At 42.3% G+C, this 18,954-nt stretch overlaps 1 protein-coding gene across 7 annotated transcripts in view; it reads left to right on the forward strand.

Annotated features, from left to right (window-relative positions):
- Positions 1–18,954, forward strand: part of SPEN (spen family transcriptional repressor) — a 125,873-nt gene that overhangs the window by 62,554 nt on the left and 44,365 nt on the right. For 6 of the 7 annotated variants that reach the window (XM_068107252.2, XM_068107254.2, XM_068107253.2 and 3 more), the window contains 4 exons: positions 503–703; positions 1,158–1,309; positions 1,396–1,521; positions 3,059–3,172. In XM_068107252.2, the coding sequence (XP_067963353.2) occupies positions 503–703; positions 1,158–1,309; positions 1,396–1,521; positions 3,059–3,172 (593 nt within the window). The remainder of the gene's footprint in view (positions 1–502; positions 704–1,157; positions 1,310–1,395; positions 1,522–3,058; positions 3,173–18,954) is intronic. The other variant, XM_068107256.2, reaches the window with a different exon arrangement.

Raw genomic sequence — 18,954 nt, forward strand, 5'->3', positions numbered from 1 at the left:
ACTGTCCAATGGCCACATTAATCAGCCGACGGTGATGGAGCTTGTTGCATGATCTCAGATTCTAGGTTGTGCTATCGTTTGGCAAACGTGGATTGGCCTGTTGGTGTTCCCATCTGAACCTCTGGCTCAAGGTTCAAGTCCCATTTTTCCATGTCATGTTTGCCCAGTGCACCAATTCATTATCATGCCTTTGTCTTGCATGTGATGCTTCCTCCTCTATGAAACTTAGACCAGCGTAAAAAATGAAACATGTATGTGAGAAGGATTGTTTGTACAATAGTGCTCTGTGAAAGTGTTTATTCACGCCAAGGTTGTTTTGCATGTCACTGCTACAAGGCCACTAATACGTTACACACTGATTTTGGAAGGGGCTAGGAGTCAGGTAGGGCGAACAAGCTTAAAATAGTTTTTATTGGAAATTGAGACATTTCCTTTCCCTCTTCTGTGTAACGTTTCCATGTTGTTTGATTTGATATTTGGCATGTATGTCACTGTCTTTCAGACTCGAGCCTAAAGGATGGTCTCTTCCACGAGTTTAAAAAGTATGGCAAAGTGACATCCGTGCAGATGCATGGTGCGGGTGATGCTCGCTTTGGTCTAGTCTTTTTCCGGCAGCTGGAAGATCGTGGGAAAGCACTCGCTGCCTCACGTGGGAAACTCTTCTTTGGAATGCAGATAGAGGTCACCGCATGGACCGGGCCAGGTACTTGATGTTGCAAACTCTGTTACTATGCAGTTTTGTCTGGTCTGATTTATATCTGACAGTATGAGACCTGATTGCAAGCTTTCTTTCTGTCGGTTCACAGGCAGAGCGTTGTATCATTCAGTAAGCTTGTCTTCAGAGATAACAATAAGCTGGCCATTTTGTCTGCCATCCTTTCACTTTTATTGACCATCCAAATTTGTAACAGACGATCTGTAATGGGTGTGTATTGCATTTGTGGCACGGTGCTGATTTTAGGAGTGGGGGCATGGCACGATTTATGGCTCTGGGGGCACGGTGTGATTTGTGACACATGGGGCAGAGCACGATCCGTTGAGGGGAGGGGAGAGGGCACGGTGTGATTGGAGGTAGGGGAGGCCTAGCATGATTTGTGACGTGATGTGGTGGGAGCAGGTTTGGTACATGCAATGATCATTTAATGGCTTTGGTGCAGAGACTGAAAGTGAAAATGAACTGCGTCCCCTTGACGATCGCATCGATGAGTTCCATCCCAAAGCAACGCGCACATTGTTCATTGGAAACCTGGAGAAAAACACGACATACACAGATCTTCGCAACATCTTCCAACGCTTTGGGGAAATTGTGGTGAGTAATAAGAATGAAGAATTGGATAGGCCTGTGTTATAGTTTGATCCGATCACTACACTCAGTACCTCTTCCTTATCCCACAGGATATTGATATTAAGAAGCTGAATGGTGTGCCGCAGTATGCCTTTTTGCAGTATTGCGATATCGGCAGTGTCTGCAAGGCTATCCGCAAAATGGATGGCGAGTACCTGGATAACAATCGCTTAAAAGTGTGTTGCCTTTTTATTTAATTTGTGCTGTGCCTCCCTCCCCCCACTCCCATGCTGTGTACATACCAACAACAACAACATGCATTTTAAGGCCATTTTCCCTGCTAGAGCGGGGGTTAGCCTTGTGGTCCCCATGATAATCTTCTCCATCTTGCCCTATTTTCTGCATCTCTCCTTGTTAACCCCCTTGCCCGCATTTCTTCTTCCACCATCTTTAGCCAAGTCTTTCTCGGTCTTCCCCGTCCTCTACTTCCTTCTACATTAATTTCCATCACTCTTCTCAACCAGTCACTTTCAACCTTCCTCAACACATGACCAAACCATCTCAACCTGTTCCTCTTCACAGCATCAATCACAGGCAATATTCCCATCATCTTTCGCAATTCATCATTTGTCTTCCTCTCTCTCAACGATACTCCGCACATCCATCGAACCATTCGCATTTCCACCCTTTCCAGCCTTCGTTGCTGCTCTACGTTCATTACCCATGTCTCGCTCCCATAAATCATTAACACTTCTCACACATGCAGCATACACCTTTCCCTTCAGCTTCAGCGACACTCCCCTCCTAATCAGCATGCCACTCAGTTCCCGAAACTTCTTCCATGCACATCTCACTCGAGCAACCGTTGCCGAGTCTGATCCACCTTCTCCATTCAGCATGTCTCCGAGGTAGCAAAATGTTTTCACACCTTCCAATGCTGTGTACATACCAATAAATTATAACTCTACAAACAAGTTCGCCCATATCCACAAGACTTTGACAGCTTGCTCGATATATCTTAGGGCCCAGTCACTCAAACGCACTAAAGATAGAAATATATCACGAGACAGAAAGAACCTTCTCGCCACGCGATGCTTGTGCCAAGTGCCGGACTCGGCGGGAGGGAGATGGCAGGCAGGGTCGCCTTTGGACTTGCGGCTTCAGCCCAACGCACACGCGTAATCGTTGTCCCCCGACTTTTGGACCGTTGTCCCCCAGGACCCTCGGACTTTTTTTTACCTCACAACTGTCCATAGCTGTACACTCATTGGATTCCTGTAGAGCTTCTCGCAGCTTGTAGCGGTTGCTGTGGTCTTGAGCCACTTGAGCTAGTCCATGACTGCCATTCCCTGCATAGCTCCTATCTTTATGCACGGTCGCAAAGCCCTGCTTTCACCTTCCTTGAGGGGGAGGGGTGGGGATAGGCTGGCTTGCAGAGCTGCAAAGGATTTATAAAAGCAAACACAAAAACAGATTACAAAGGGAAACAATTTATTTAAAGGATTAAGAATGGAGGAACCGTGGTGGGAGGGCTTCAGACGCATTATAGAAGGAAGGGGCCATGTTTATCAGTTTCTGAACGCACTTTGGCACATGCCTTATCATTTTACACAAAACCTTACACTGATGTAGACATTGATTAATGACATAACCAGTCTGTCTTGTTCCCATTACCCCCTTATGGCTGTTCCCAGAACAACATATAATTGTCAGGTAATCCATGTCATGATTATTAATTTATTTTCGGAATGTTGTGCTCTTTTCCTTGTGTAGTTGGGATTTGGTAAGAGCATGCCTACGAACTGTGTGTGGTTGGATGGACTCAGCTCGAGTGCCTCAGAACAGTTTTTATCGAGACACTTTTCTCGTTACGGGCATGTAATCAAGGTAGGTTGTTGTGCTTTGTCTTCGCTTCTGTCCGTGTATCATACTGCCTTGGGTTCAGTGATCCTCAACTCTTTGTTCCCACTCTGTCATCTCTTAAATTTCCCAATGTCCCAAATTCCATTTCAATCGGTGTTTCATATTCATGAAGAAGTAACCTGTAGGATTGTGTGCACGTGAGATTTTTGTGTTAAGGTGCTGTTTATGGTTCGGTTAAATTCAAGGAAAAGGAGATGCACAAAAAGCCAACTCAGCTCATGTATCCTGTATCTCCACTTCCTCAAAATAGTCAATACATTTCTATCATCAGAGATCACGACAATACAAGAATACAAAACAGCTTGGCGGCATTAATGCTATTTCTTACTTTTCCTTGGAAGGGGGTGTGGGAGGGGTGATGCGGGGGAAGAAGGCCTGAGGGAAAACATAGAAGTTGTTGAAGCACACACATTTACAAGTGAGTAAATGTGTGAAACCCAATCCCCTTAACCCCCAGCATATGTGCGCAGCCCATATCAGATTGGTGTGAATAAGCTACTTCCACAACTTTGTTGAAGCTTCAAAGAAGCATAGAAGCTGAGCTAATACTTCATTGAAGTGCCTTTGGCAGCGATTATAGCTCCAAGTCTTCTTGGGTATGTCTATCAGCTTTGCACATCTGGGTTTGGGGAGTTTCTCCCATTCTTTCTTGCAGATTTGCTCAAGCTCTGTCAAGTTGGATAGGGAGCATCGATGAACAGCAATCTTCAGGCCTTTCCACAGATTCTCAATGGGATTCAAGTCTGGGCTTTGGCTGGGCCACTCAAGGACTTTCACGTTCTTGTTCTGAAGCCATTCCAGTGTTGCTTTGGCTATATGCTTGGGTCATTGTCCTGTTGGAGAGTAAATCTTTGGCTCCATTCATTGTTCCCTCTCTCCTTACAAGTCTCCCATTCTCTGCCACTGAAAAGCATCCCCATAGCATGATGCTGCCACCACCATGCTTCACGGTAGGGATGGTGTTAGATGGGTGATGAGCTGTGCTTGGATTTCGCCAGACATAGCGCATTGCATTCAAACCAAAGAGTTCAATTTTCGTCTCATCAGACCACAGAATATTTTGTCTCATGCTCCGAGTCATTCATGTGCCTTTTTGCAAACTCCAGGAGTACTGTCATGTGCTGTTTTCTCAGGAGTGGCTCCCATCTTGCCACTCTCTCATAAAGCCTATATTTATGAAGTGCTGCAGAGACTGTTGTCCTTCCAGCAGGTTCTCCCATCTCAGCCAAGGAACTCTGTAGTTCTGTCGGAGTGGTAATTGGATTCTTCCCTGACCATGGTCCTTCTTGCCCAGTTGCTCAGTTTGGCCGGATGGCCAGCTCTAGAAAGAGTCTGGGTAGTTCGATATTCTTTCCATTTCCTAATGATGGAGCTCACTGTGCTCTTGGGAACTTTCAACACTGTAGAAATTATTTTATACCCTTCCCCAGATCTATGCCTTTTCACAATTCTATCTTGGAGTTCTACGGCAGTTCCTTGGACTTCATGGTAGAGTTTCTGCTCTAACATGCTCTGTCAACCATGGGACCTTACATAGAAAGGTGTGTTTCTTTCTAAGCCATGTCCAATCAATTGAATTGGCCACAGGTGGACTCCAATCAAGTTGTCGAGACATCTCAAGGATGATCAAAGGAAATTGGATGCACCTGAGCTCAATTTTGGGTGTCATAGCAAAGGGGTTAAATACTTATTGACTCAAGACATTTCAGCTTTTAGTTTTTAATTTGTAAAAATTTCTATAAAAAAAATTCCACTTTGACATTATGGGGTATTATGTGTCAATCAGTGACAAAATATCTCAATTAAATCCATTTTTAATTCAGGCTGTAACACAACAAAATGTGAAAAAGGTCAAGGAATGTGAATACTTTGTGAAGGCCCTGTATATTTGGATTTTGTGATTAAGATAAAGTTCTGTATGGACTTAAAATTAGATTTCAACTACACAGGAACGATAATGAAAATAGATTACTTTTTGGCGTTGCTAATGCTTTCGCCGCTCAGAATAAATTTGTTATTGATGAAATGAGTTGCTATATTAGTGAATATACTCCTAATTTAACGACAGAAGACATGTTGAATAGAAGACTAAACTCAAAGAAACTTCTAAATGTATCGTACCTTAAAAGAAGATGTTACACATGGAATTTGGGTGTTCTGGAAGGAAAGCCACGATACCTATGGCTCATTTTAAAGAAACCAGATGTAGATGAAGGTACTGATAAGAATAATGCATTGAGTGATAATGCTAAGGTGAAACAACTTCGGGTTTCTCCTGATGGCACATTTTACCCACGAGACACATTGGAAATTTATTGGGAAAAAAATGATTATGCGGAAGCCTCCAAGTCTTACCAAAAGGTGTGTGAAAGCAACGGTAATAAAGATCCCATTTTGGATATGGTTGCGTTTCAAAAACTTTATACAATCTATGCAATTGACCTGAGTTCTCAAAAGGACACTACAACGTCAAATAGAGTGGATACTTCTCTATACATTGAAAGGGGGGAGAGTGAAGAAGTTGACACATATTGTTTGCTTTTGGAAGAAACAGAATTGCAGATTAATACAGATAATGGTATGATTAATATCACATAGATTTTTCTAATAAATAAATGAGTGCTAAAGTATCTACTGATGTATCTGTTAATAAAATCAATCTTGATCAACTATTATCTTGTATTCAAAATCAAAAGGCTTGTATTATTAATCTTAATACAATTCGGAGAAAAGGAGCAATAAGAATTGATGTTTTGCTCACAAGAGAGCAGTGAAAACACTAAATGATACTGGCTCACTTAAAATTAAAATGACAAAACCTATGTTAAAGAAATATTCAACAAGGGAAACGAGTGGAGGATTTCTTCCATTTCTAATTCCTTTATTTGCTGGTTTAAGTGCGGCGAGAGCATTGACGGGTGGTATTTCAGCAGTGGTAAAAACTGCTGACGAAAGGAAGGCTTTCAAATACAGACTCAAAAAGAGTTAGAAAGATATAACAAGGAGTTTTTTTTTTTTTTTTTTTTTTTTTTTTTTTGTATACAACATCGAGGCTCGTGAAAGAGCGAACATTAATCACACAGAAAGACAAACAGACACATAAAACAAATAACATCGGGAGCGGTAGACAAGATGGGGAGAGAGGGGGAAGGACACAAACACAACATTTGAGAGCAGGGACCGAGAGACATGGAGACATCGAGAGATCTGTGGGAGGGAGAGGGCTTTGGGGGGGAGGCATGTGAAGGGGGGGAGGCATGTGAAGGGGGGGGGGGGGGTGGGAGAGGTATAAACATATGGACACTGCCAGGATTTCCAGGAAAGAAGTTGGAATTTCAAACAAGGTGGATCTGGGGTGAATTAGTGGGGGTAGAAAAGATCAAGGTTATGGATGGGGGAAGATAAGAGATGGTGGTGAACAGCTGTTTTAAAGACCTGGAGGGAGGAGAGGGATTGAAGGGAGTGTGGGAGTTTGTTCCACAGGCGGGAGAAAAGAGGAATGAAAGGGTGAAGGTGAGCAGAGAGCCGAGATTTCGGCAGTTTAACCATCAGAGGGTTGCTGGCAGATCTTGTGCGACCTGTAGGAATATTTGGGGGACAGAGCACAGAGAGAGCTGGGGGAGCAAGGCCGGAGAGGAGTCGGTAGAAGACAGAAAGGCCACCTACCTACCTGCCTGCGGTGAGTGAGTGAAAGGCCCTCAGAGATAGCTTCATCGCGAGAGATTCCAATGATTTTGAAAGCTTTGGATTCAACAGCGTGAAGCCGAGCCAGGTATGAGGCAGGAGCACCAGCCCATAGGGGAGAACAGTATTCCATTGAGCTGCGGATGAAAGCCTTGTATGTGGTGAGGAGCTCAGGTGTGCCGAGGAAGGACTTCGCACGACGGAGGATGCCCAGTCGGCGACTGGCTTTGGAGGCCAGCTTGGAAATGTGGTTTTCCCAAGAAAGATCATGGCAGATAGTGAGACCCAAAAGCTTGAGTGACAGAACTTCTTGGAGAGGATTGTTGAGAAAGTAGATGGGAGGGTTGTCCAGTCGATCTTTTCGGAGAGACATAGTAAGAGAGTGAGATTTGTCAGGATTGAAAGACATGTTCCACTTGTTTGACCAGTCTGTGATTTTGTCCAGGTCTTCAGAGAGTGAGGAGGCTGCAGACTGCCGATCTGAGGGAAGAGGAATGGAGCGGCAGAGAGTGGAGTCATCAGCAAAGAGATAGAGAGGATTTTCCAGAGAGTCAGAGAGATCATTGATAAAGACCAGAAAAAGCACAGGGCCCAGCACACTTCCTTGGGGAACTCCAGCCTGAACAGGAAGGGGAGATGAGAGAAATCCATTCAGGGCCACACGTTGACTACGACCAGAGAGGAAGTCCGCAAGCCATGCATGGAGATTTCCATGGATACCATAGGAGGAGAGTTTGGTGAGCAGAGCTGGGTGCCAGACCGTATCAAAGGCCCTTGATATGTCAAGGGAGACAGCTCTGATTTCCTGTTTGGCATTGAGGACCTCCATCCATTGTTGAGACAGCAGAAGCAGCATGTCCAGAGTAGAGTGACCTGGTCTGAAACCAAATTGATGATCAGAGATCAAGCCATTGGAGAAGAGGAAAGATTTCATATCCGAAGCAATGATGGATTCCATGACTTTGCTGATAATTGGGAGCAGGCTGATTGGTCTGTAGTTGCAAGGATCTGTTTTTGCACCTTTTTTGTGTAAAGCGGTAATGTTAGCTGATTTCCAGGATGCTGGCAGATGACCTTGAGCAAAAGATAGGGTGAAAAGAACAGAGAGAGGGTGAGATAGAGCGGCAGAGCAGGATTTTAGGACCCGTGGGCTGATGCCGTCTGGTCCAGTTGCAGAATCAGAGTCGAGGTTTGACAAAAACTCCTCCACCTTGTCAGGAGAGAAGGACACAGAGTCCAGGAGCAGTTGGGTTCGACTGGGAAAGGTGGGAACAGAGAGAGATGGGTTTGGGACTAAGGATTTTGAGGCGAACACAGAGTTGAGGCATTCGGCTTTGTCACGTGCCATGTCAACTGTGTGGCCATTTGAGGTAAGGGAGGAGATGGAGGGGGAACAAACACCAGAAACGGATTTGACCAGACGCCACCAGGATTTGGAGGAAGGAGACAGGTTTGAGAGTTCATTCTTGAGTGAGGAGAGATAGTGCTTCCTGGCACTCCTGAGGGTAGACACACACTTGTTCCGAGCTTGGTGGAAGGAACTGAGATTTCCTTCAGTTGGATTAGCCTTCCAAGAGGCAAAGGCAAGTTGTTTCAGGGCAACTGCCTCACCACAAGATTCAGTGTACCATGGACGGGAGGAAGGGTAAGACAATTAAAGGCGAGATGGGATAAATCTGTGCATGAGAGAGATCAGTTTGCTTTGGAAGAATTCCCAGGAAGAATTGATGTCAGAGGCAGTGGAGATGGGAGACCAATCCAGACGATTGATGGCTGCTTGAAGACCGTCCCAGTCGGCCTGAGTGAAATACCAGACTCGTCGACGCTGAGGAGGCTCTCTGAGAATGGCCAGAGAGATGTCCACTTTGACAAGCACATGATCAGAAGAACCGATTGGAGCAGAAGAAGAGCAGCAGACATTAGCAGGGAAGTTTGTCATAACCAAGTCTAGAAGAGAAGATACTCCATTGGCTGAGATCCGGGTCGGGAAATTGACAGATTGTGTCAATCCCAGTGAGTCACAGAAGTCCTTTGCTGAGGTGCCATGACTGGTGAGAGAGGAACCCACACCCAACCAGGTGGCATGATGACAGTTGAAGTCACCACATATGAGGAAGAGAGAGTTGGGATGAGTGGATAGAAGTTGGTCCATGTTGTCAGACATTGAAATGTAGATGGAGTCATCACTGTTTGGGGGACGGTACAGAACACATATGAACAAAAGGTGGGAGCGGAGAGGAAGCCGTAACCAGAGGTACTCCTGCGGGTGAGGAGGAAAGAGAGCAGTGCAAGGAGAGTGAGGAAGAGAGTTTTTGACAAAGATAGCCACCCCACCACCAGGCCGAGGCTCAGGTCTATCATACCAGAGGAGGGAGTAACCAGGAAGAGATATTAAGGAATCAGAGACATCTTGAAGGAGGAAAGTCTCTGTTAAGCAGATCAAGTCTGGATTGTCAGAAGCAACCTGTATGGAGAGATCAGTCAGGTTTGAGCGAAGGCCCCGGATGTTTGAGGTCCATACCGTTAATGAAGAGAGAGGGGGAGCATCGGGTACAGGACAGGGGAGGGGAGGAGTAGGGTAAGATGAAGGATGAGAGGGGGAGGTAGGGAGAGCAGTTGATAGTGTTTCAGATGTTGCAGAAGAGTTCCAAGAAAGGGAAGGATGAGGAGGATGAAAGGTTTGATGGTGAAGGGATGCGGCACAGTGAGGGGTTGTTTGAGGGGGGGCAGAGGAAAGTAGAAGGTTTGGGGGGGTGGAGGTATGAGATAGAAGGGAGACGAAGTGGGGAGGAGGCAGCTTGGAGGAGGAGGGGGGAGGAGAGAGAATTGGAGAGGAATGGTATGGGGGGAGAATTGAAAGGGAGGGATTGGGGGGGAGTTTTGAAGGGGAGGAGTGAGGGGGGAGTTTAGGAGGGGAGGGGCAAGGGGGGAGTTTTGGAGGGAAGGGGAAAGGGGGGAGATCAGGAGTGGAGGGGCAAGGGGGGGGATTAGGAGGGGAGGGGCAAAGGGGAAGTTTAGGAGGGGAAGGGCAAGGGGGGAGTTCAGGAGTGGAGGGGCAAGGGGGGAGTTTAAGAGTGGAGGGGCAAGGGGGAAGTTTCGGAGTGTAGGTGCAAGGGGGGGGATTTGGATGGGAGGGGCAAGAGGGGAGTTTAGAAAGTGGATGATTAATGAAAGACGAACATTGATAACAAATTGGGTTTGTTGTGATTTTCAAGTTAGCAATCCGATTCAGAACGATGGAGGAGGGATGGAATGAATGTGAATTTAGACCATGTAGTGAGGGAGACGTATAAGATATTGAATTTCTTTTTTTTGAAGTGGAATGAGTTGGAGAGGAAATTGAGAAAAGCCTTTTAAATAGGAAGAAAAACAGCGTGTTGTAATATACCACTGAATAAAAAACAGAAGGGGAAAGGTTTAACATATTTAAATAATATTTAAACAGAACTATGAACAATCTTATATGCACAAAAATACCAACGGGGGGAGAGCCGAGAGGGACCACCACGAGTCACGTGAACAGGGCAAACGGTGGATGGCAAGGAGATAATGGGGGTGGGGCGAACAGCACACCTGGACAGAAAATACAGGATGAGACAACAGTACACGTGGAGAAAAGAAAATATATGTTTTTGTTTTTTTTGTTTTTGGGGGGGGGGGGGGGGTGGGGATTTAGAACGTTAGACAGTATTATGTTCGGGGTAGAAGGGAAAAAACCAAGAGCCAAGCAAAACACGCTTAAGTTAATAAAACACCGACGGGGGTACAACTACAAGGCCACACACGAGGAGCAGAACACGATTAATTAAATACGAGTTGCAGGAAATTCAAACCAAAACTAACTATAATCAAACAATATCGCATGGATGATAAAATAACGAGTTGAAATTTGACAATCTATCTGGGGAAATGGGGGAGAAACACGTGGTCGAAGAACGAACGAACGAATAAGAATGAATAAACGAATGAGCACAGAGAAGGTAATGTCTTTTTTTTTTGTTTTTTTGAGTTGAGATTTACATAAGGAAGTAGGCTTTGGGGTGGAAAGACTGCGAAAACAGAGAACGAAAGTTATTGGATCACAAACGACAGGCGCTGAGAGAAAAACAAAGCCTCAAGGTTGTACAGTGTACACTGTACAAGACCTCAAGACGATACGAATTAACACGATTTTCAATACAGGTATGAAAGATTTGCACCGAAAATCTTTGACGGGACAATATACGTACATACACCATAAAAGAAATACAGTTATAACGAAAATACAAATTGGAACAATTACTTAACTTCGATTTCGATGGAGAGCGTGGAGAGCTGCGAAAAAACGAACCATCGCCAGCAAGACCGGAAACGGAAGTCAAGAAACAAATTATAGAAATCTTTATTTTATTTAAATTGAATTGTATACAGTACATGAAGTACTGTATATAATTCAATTTAAATAAAATAAAGATTGTAAATATTGTCTCAATATATTAATTCAGGAAGTTTTCCATCATTTACACATAACTACCCAAGGGTGGAAATGCGAATGGTTCGGTGGATGTATGGAGTATCGTTGAGAGAGGAAGACAAATGATGAATTGTGAAAGATGATGGGAATAGAGCCTGTGATGGATGCTGTGAAGAGGAACAGGTTGAGATGGTTTGGTCATGTGTTGAGGAAAGATGAAAGTGACTGGTTGAGAAGAGCGATGGAAATGAATGTAGAAGGAAGTAGAGGACAGGGAAGACCGATAAATACTTGGTTAAAGGTGGTGGAAGAAGAAATGCGGGCAAGGGGGTTAACAAGGGGAGATGCAGAAAAAAGGGCAAAATGGAGAAGATTGCCATGGGGACCGCAAGGATAACCCCCGCTCTAGCAGGGAAAATGGCCTTAAAATGTCTGTTGTTTGTTGTTGTACACAGTGTCTATTACACCACCTTGTATAACACGTTACATTAGTTATTCATGCCTGTTGTTTGTGTCCCTTATGAGGTTTTCAAAAACCGTACCGTAAAAACGGTGGATTTGAGGTGTATTAATGGGGGTAGAAAAGATCAAGGTTTTGGATGGGGGAAGATAAGAGATGGTGGTGAACAGCCGTTTTGAAGACCTGGCGGAAGGTGTGGGATTGAAGGGAGTGTGGGAGTTTGTTCCAGGTGCGGAAGCAGATAATGAACTTGATAAGGAAAGTTTGGAATGATTGGTCTGGAATGATTTTCAATTTTGTCTGACTGCCATGCAGGCAGACAGAGTAAAGAAAGGTCATACCCGTGTCCGAAGGAAGTGGTTCAGTTTGGCGTTTTCAATAGGAAAAATAGGCGAAGCTTAGAAACGAACAAAACCCTTTAGAATCACCCTTTCAAATTACCCTTTATAATTAAACACGGTGGGTTTGAAAGGTTCTTCTTCATTTTTGACAGATGGATGGACATAGCTAAATATTGAAGCGGCTTCACCGCTTAAAAATGATCTCATTCCTCTCTGCACATGTGCAATCGGGTGGGACGAATTCAGAGACAAAGTACATTAAACGGCAAACATGTCTTCCTATTCATGTTCCGTTTCGTGTTCAATATATAACATTCAATTTCAATAAGTCGCTTCTCCATCATAAACTGTTGTTTGTGGTCAGACGGACAGACATGCACCAATTGCTTAAACCCTCTTTTTGCTTTGCATGCTTGGGGTAACAAGGATCCCCTGATGAATAAAATAAATGGAGAGAACAACAATAATCCTGTGACAGTTGGGCTTGAAGTGCCACATACCGGAATTCTTGACATAATCCGGCATGGTAAACACTTTGAGAAAGGCTTACTTTCGCCTTGTCCGAACAAAATAAAAGTTGGAAGTCAATTTGGATGTCATTTAGCCTGGTGTTAGCTTGGCGGTTAGGGTGCCGGCTTAGGATCCGAGGATCCTGGGTTCGAATCCCGGTCGATCGCTGAATTAACGCCAGGGGGGTTGACTCAGCCCGTCATCCTTCCGAGGTCGGCAAATTGAGTACCAGCTTGCTGGGATGAATGATCATGGTGTGTACCCTGGTTTAGAATAGGTACACGTATCCCTGCGCATCGTAAGAGCGTGACCAAGGGTTGGCGTCAGGAAGGGCATCCGGCCATAAAAACATTGCCTCAAACAGGGAACCATGATTGTCATGGGGCCCGCAAGGCTAACCCCCGCTCTAGCGGGGAAAATGGCCTTAAAACGATCATTCATTCATTCATTCATTCAAGCAAAATTTTAAGATTTGTTAATTATGGTACAAAAGTTTGTAACTATGCATGATGCAGAACGTGATAAATGGGCAGACACTGGCGCATTATTTTTACTGTATAATAGATGTGTATAACCTGTTAAAATTTGTGGAGTTTACTTCCACACGTTGTCAACTTCCATGATTACTGAAAAACTTTTTATTTTACACAATTACCCTCTTTTTAATTCAATTTCCTTTCAAACTGCATCACCGTAAAGCATGAGACTTGATGTCCTGGAAGGAAAAGCATGAGATAGCAGATTCTGGGAGATGCCTCCACATGAGAAGGAAGAGGGGGATGAGTAGATGATAAATGTTCCTGGGACAGCCCCAAATCTCCATTCACTTACATGTAAATTTTCCTCTCACCATCACTTTTCTTCATTTCCCATAAACACCTCTATTCCTGTCCCCCTTGGTCTTATGGGCCTTTTACTCTTACTATCAATGATCATTGTGGTTTAGTAGACCACTGAAACAATGATCCTACAAATATTTGTTTATGTGTGGGAAATAATTTAATTCTCTTACCACTTCCATCACCATCCAATACATTAACAAAAAAGATGTTTGAGTTTGGTTCTTTATTAAGATATTTTAACTGAGTTAAGATAAAATGATAAACCTCCCTCAATGTTCTTGTTTGAGCGCCTCCAGTGCCACACACTTTTTGGTCGGCTCTGCCCACTTTTTGTTAAGCTCCGCCAACTTTGTTGTTAAGCCACGCCCACTTTTTACTAAGCCCCGCCTATTTTGCTAAGCCCCACCCACTTTATAAACTATGCCATTGTATCATTTTCAGTTAAGACATTACATCATTTTCAGGGAATTTTCATCACATAATTTCCAGTTAAGACATGCCCGGGGAATTTCCACAGGAAATGACACACCCAGTCCTTCTTATAAAAGGCACCGACCACACAGGCTTTTTCAAACACGCTTTCTGCTTCACTTGAGAATGGACTACGATGCCGAAATGGAATGGGATAACTTTGCTATTCCTTGGAGTCCTACTACCTGTGTCGAACTCAACCTTCAGATTGATGAACTGGACTCGAACCTCTTATCAATGGAGGTAAGTTTGTTTATTTGTTTGTTTATTTGTTTATTTATTTATTTAATTATTAATTTTATTATTTATTTTAAAAAAAATTTTTTTTTTTTTTTTTTTTAGATGAGACTCATGTAAGAGTTAACAAAGTTTATTTTTATATTCATAGAGCTTGATTTATACAAATAAAAATATTGTATTAAATTAATACATTGTTATTTTCTTTCACAGGAAATTGTATCTGAGATACGAAATGAAAATTCTGCTTTTAACACAACTTGAGATGAAGTTATTTTTTTGTTTGAATACATTTTGAACAACCAAGACCCACAGAACGAGTTCTACCTTGATGACCCAGCCAAAGAGTTATACCTTGGAGATCCACAAAATCCTGAAAAAGTTCTACCATGATGATACTTATTGTGAGTTATCAAAACAAAACCCACTGAACAAGTTCTACCTTGATGAGCCAGAATACAAGTCATACATTGGAGACCCACAAATTTCTGAAAATTGGGAAAGGGGAGTTCTCCCTGATGGTCCGCAGTTATACTATGTGAGACACATCATAGAAACCCTAAAAAATTGGGAAACGGGAATACTCCCTGATGGTCCGCAGTTATACTATGTGAGACACATCACAGAAACCCTAAAAAATTGGGCAAGGAGAGTTGTCCCTGATGGTCCACAGTTATACTATGTGAGACACATCATAGAAACCCTAAAAAATTGGGAAACGGGAATACTCCCTGATGGTCCGCAGTTATACTATGTGAGACACATCACAGAAACCCTAAAAAATTGGGCAAGGAGAGTTGTCCCTGATGGTCCGCAGTTATACTATGTGAGACACATCATAGAAACCCTAAAAAATTGGGAAAGGGAAGTTTTCCCTGATGGTCCGCAGTTATACTATGTGAGACTTATCACGGAAACCCCCAATATTTCTGAAAATTGTGGTTCTACCTTGGAGACTTGGAAAGATGGTTATATTTTTGGAGACTCGGAATGGGGGTTTTGTTTTGATGGCTCGGAATGTGATACCTATCTTGGAGGCTCAACAGGAATGTGGTTATACCTTGGGAACTTGGAAAGTTGGTTTTATTTTGGAGACTCTACCTGTGGGGTCCATCTTGGTGACTCTTTGGATTCTAAAGCAATGAACAATGTTCTTTGTTTAACGACGCTTGATTTAAGCAATATCAAGAAAGTTCGAGGAAGAAAATGCTGGAAAATTCTTTCTTCCCATTTCTACTTCTTCAAACTGGAAAGCCTTGAAAGACAGAATTGGAAGAAGAGGAAAAAAAAAAAATGAAATATGTATTTAAAAAAAGAAGAAAAAAAAGATTATGTTAGGGTTAGGGTGGGCTTTTGAATGTGAGGGTTAGGGATGGGGTTGGGTTAGGGTGGGATTTTGAATGTGAGGGTTGGGGTTGGGTTAGGCATGGGATGGGGTTGGGTTAGGGATGGGGTTGGGTTAGGGATGGGGTTGGGTTAGGGATGGGGTTGGGTTAGGGATGGGGTTGGGTTAGGGATGGGGTTCGGTTAGGGATGGGGTTCGGTTAGGGTTGGGATTTTGAATGTGAGGGTTCGGGATGGGTTGGGTTGGGTTAGGGATGGGGTTGGGTTAGGGATGGGTTGGGCCAGGGATGGGGTTGGGTTAGGGATGGGGTTGGGTTAGGGATGGGGTTGGGTTAGGGATGGGGTTGGGTTAGGGATGGGGTTGGGTTAGGGATGGGGTTGGGTTAGGGATGGGGTTGGGTTAGGGATGGGGTTGGGTTAGGGATGGGGTTGGGTTAGGGAAGGGGTTGGGTTAGGGATGGGGTTGGGTTAGGGATGGGGTTGGGTTAGGGATGGGGTTGGGTTAGGGTTTGTATATTATTATGACTCACTCACACATACACACACACTAAAGTTAAGCCCCAACTGAAAAGTTGAGGGATTCTGTGTTTGGGGTTCACAGATCTCAAGAACGTATCCCCATTGTACACACAAAAGTTAAGCCCCAACTGAAAAGTTGAGGGATTCTGTGTTTGGGGTTCACAGATCTCAAGAACGTATCCCCATTACATTTTATTTATTTATTTATTATTTTCAAGGGTATTATATGCTTACTTGTGTTTTTTGTAATTCTTGTGAGTAAAATGAACCCAAGATTTCTTCCCCATTCATATCATATAATTTGTAAGTCCAAGGGACTGTATCCATTACAATGATTACATCAACAATTTTAAATAATTCATTAGTCCATCTCTTTGTATAACCTTTCTCAAAATGGTTTTTCCATCTGTATATTCTTTACAATATCACCAACTTTTAACTTGGGCTTTCTCAAATTAATCTCCTTTTCATATTCTAATTTTGTAAATGATTCTGACGGTTTTGATTTTGTTGATGAATGAACGGTATTATTGTAATTATCTACAATATCCTGAATTAAATATACCCATTGTTGAGAACCGAGTTGTGTGAATTTTTTATATAATTTCTCTTTCAAAGTACGATTAAAACGCTCAATAACAACTGCTTTTCCTTCATTAAAGGTGCTGTATAATTTAATACCCTCCCCCTTAAGAAATTTCATAAATATTTTGTTATAGAACTCTGTTCCCTCATCAGTCCATAACTTCTTTGGTTTCCTTTTATCCCTATCAAATATTAGCTTAAAGGCTAACATTAAAGTATTACCTCTCTTGTTTTTCAAAGGAACAAACCAGGCAAATCTACTCCTCAAATCAATAACGGTTAAAGCATACCTGTATCCCTTATCATTATTTAGTTCGATTAAATCAGCGGACCATATGTGGTCGGTGTATTTAGAATAAACTTTCCTTCTTTTAAACTTTGTGATTATAGGTTTATGTAATTCATTAGCCAAAAGCTCCTCAGTCTTGATAACATCATTGGAGTTTAATAGTTTTTTGGGGAATAACCAAGACCAAGTTTCAATTTAGCACTTATCATTTTTTCACAATAAACCTATCAACTTTCTCTCTCAATGTAGGATTTCGTATCAAAGACAAATTATACAACATTTCTCTGTCTGCTTCATGTTTTTCATCCAATGTAGTGGTGTTCCCAAAAGCAATATCATGCTTCATACACACTTCATCAACCCTATTTATAGGCTTGGACCAAGGTTTAGGATTGTCAGCCTCATCTAATCTTTTATCCAGGTTTGTTCCAGGACCACAGAAAGAATATCCAGGTAGATGTAATTCCCCTGGAATTCCAGTTGTTGTCAATTTACTTCCTGACAGAAACTTTTGTATGTCTCCTCCACTTTTAGGAGAGATGAATTGGCACTTTTTAGAGCCACACACTTGACATATTCCTTTTTGATAAACTCTATTATTTTTAGCTTTAACATAAGAGATATTTTTAGATTTGGTTTTCTTTTTACATTTGAGACAATAACTCATATTTATTTATCAGAAAAATTCCGACAGAGTATCAAAACCTTTTTGGTTTTCAACATATACATTTCTATCTTAATTTTTAAAACATAAAGAATCCTTAGGAATGCCTTCACTCTCTCCTCCATTTATTTACAAATAAAAACTAACTAAAGTCAATAACACCAACATCATCAACTATATGACCTTTGTCTTCTTCATGTAAATATCCTCGCTGAACTCATCTCAACCATTTTTTAAATCATTATCTTAGTAAGAGTCGTTAATTCTTTATTTTCCTCTTCGGTGCGTTGAGATTGATTTATTTGCTGTAATACACTCAATCTTTTACGAATCTCACTGATTTCCATCTTTTTATATTTTTCCTCCCTCTCTCTTTGCTCCCTTTCCTCCCTCTCCTCCTTCTCCTTTTTCTCCCTCTCCTCCTCCTTTTTCTCCCTCTCCTCCTTCTCCTTTTTCTCCCTCTCCTCCTTTTTCTCCCTCTCCTCCTTCTCCTTTTTCTCTCTTTCCTCCTTCTCCCTTTTCTCCCTCTCCTCCTCCTTTTTCTCCCTCTCCTCCTCCTTTTTCTCCCTTGCCTCCTTCTCCTTTTTCTCCCTTTCCTCCTCCTTTTTCTCCCTTTCCTCATTCTCCTTTTTCTCTCTTTCCTCCTTCTCTTCTTCAACTCCTTCCTCATCCCTTGCTACCCTTGAGTTTGAGCCCCAAATAATATTATACATATACTCATCTGGATTTTGAGATATTCTTGTATCTATAATTATTTTTCTCATAATAGGATACCAATAAGATTTGTTGATGATTTCTAAAAGAGTTTTATATTTCATAACTTTGAGAAGTTCATTTTTATTTAATATTTTAAACAAGTCTCTATTTGTGGGTTTAGCAATATCAGTATAAGGCCAGTTTTTTATGACAAAATTCCCATGTATATGCTCCAAATCATAAGGTATGTAATACTGAGCATCCTTTTCTTGTAGGTATCCTTGAATACAAAAATTATAATTCTCTTGTAGTCTTCTTCCTGTCATTTATGTATCAGAAATATATGTGAGATTAATATTATGACAGGTAATACCACCCCATCTTCCCACTACCAAATCGGTTTGTATTCCTCGGCTTTCTATCCTTATCTCATTACCTTCCTTCTTTGTCATGCTAACCATCGCTATACTATCATATATTTTTCTTTTCTTAAAATCATGTATTTGTTGTTTACTAATTGTACTTCCACATAAATCCTTATCCTCGCCAAGCGGATAATATTCTTCTTTACGAGACTGATTCAAATCATGTAGGTCTTCTAAGTTTATTGAAAAATACCAATTATACCCTAAATCAGGCATATCATACCCC

The sequence above is a fragment of the Myxine glutinosa genome, chromosome 2 (assembly GCF_964187855.1).
Source record: "Myxine glutinosa chromosome 2, kmMyxGlut1.1, whole genome shotgun sequence".
Classification (NCBI taxonomy): domain Eukaryota; kingdom Metazoa; phylum Chordata; class Myxini; order Myxiniformes; family Myxinidae; genus Myxine; species Myxine glutinosa.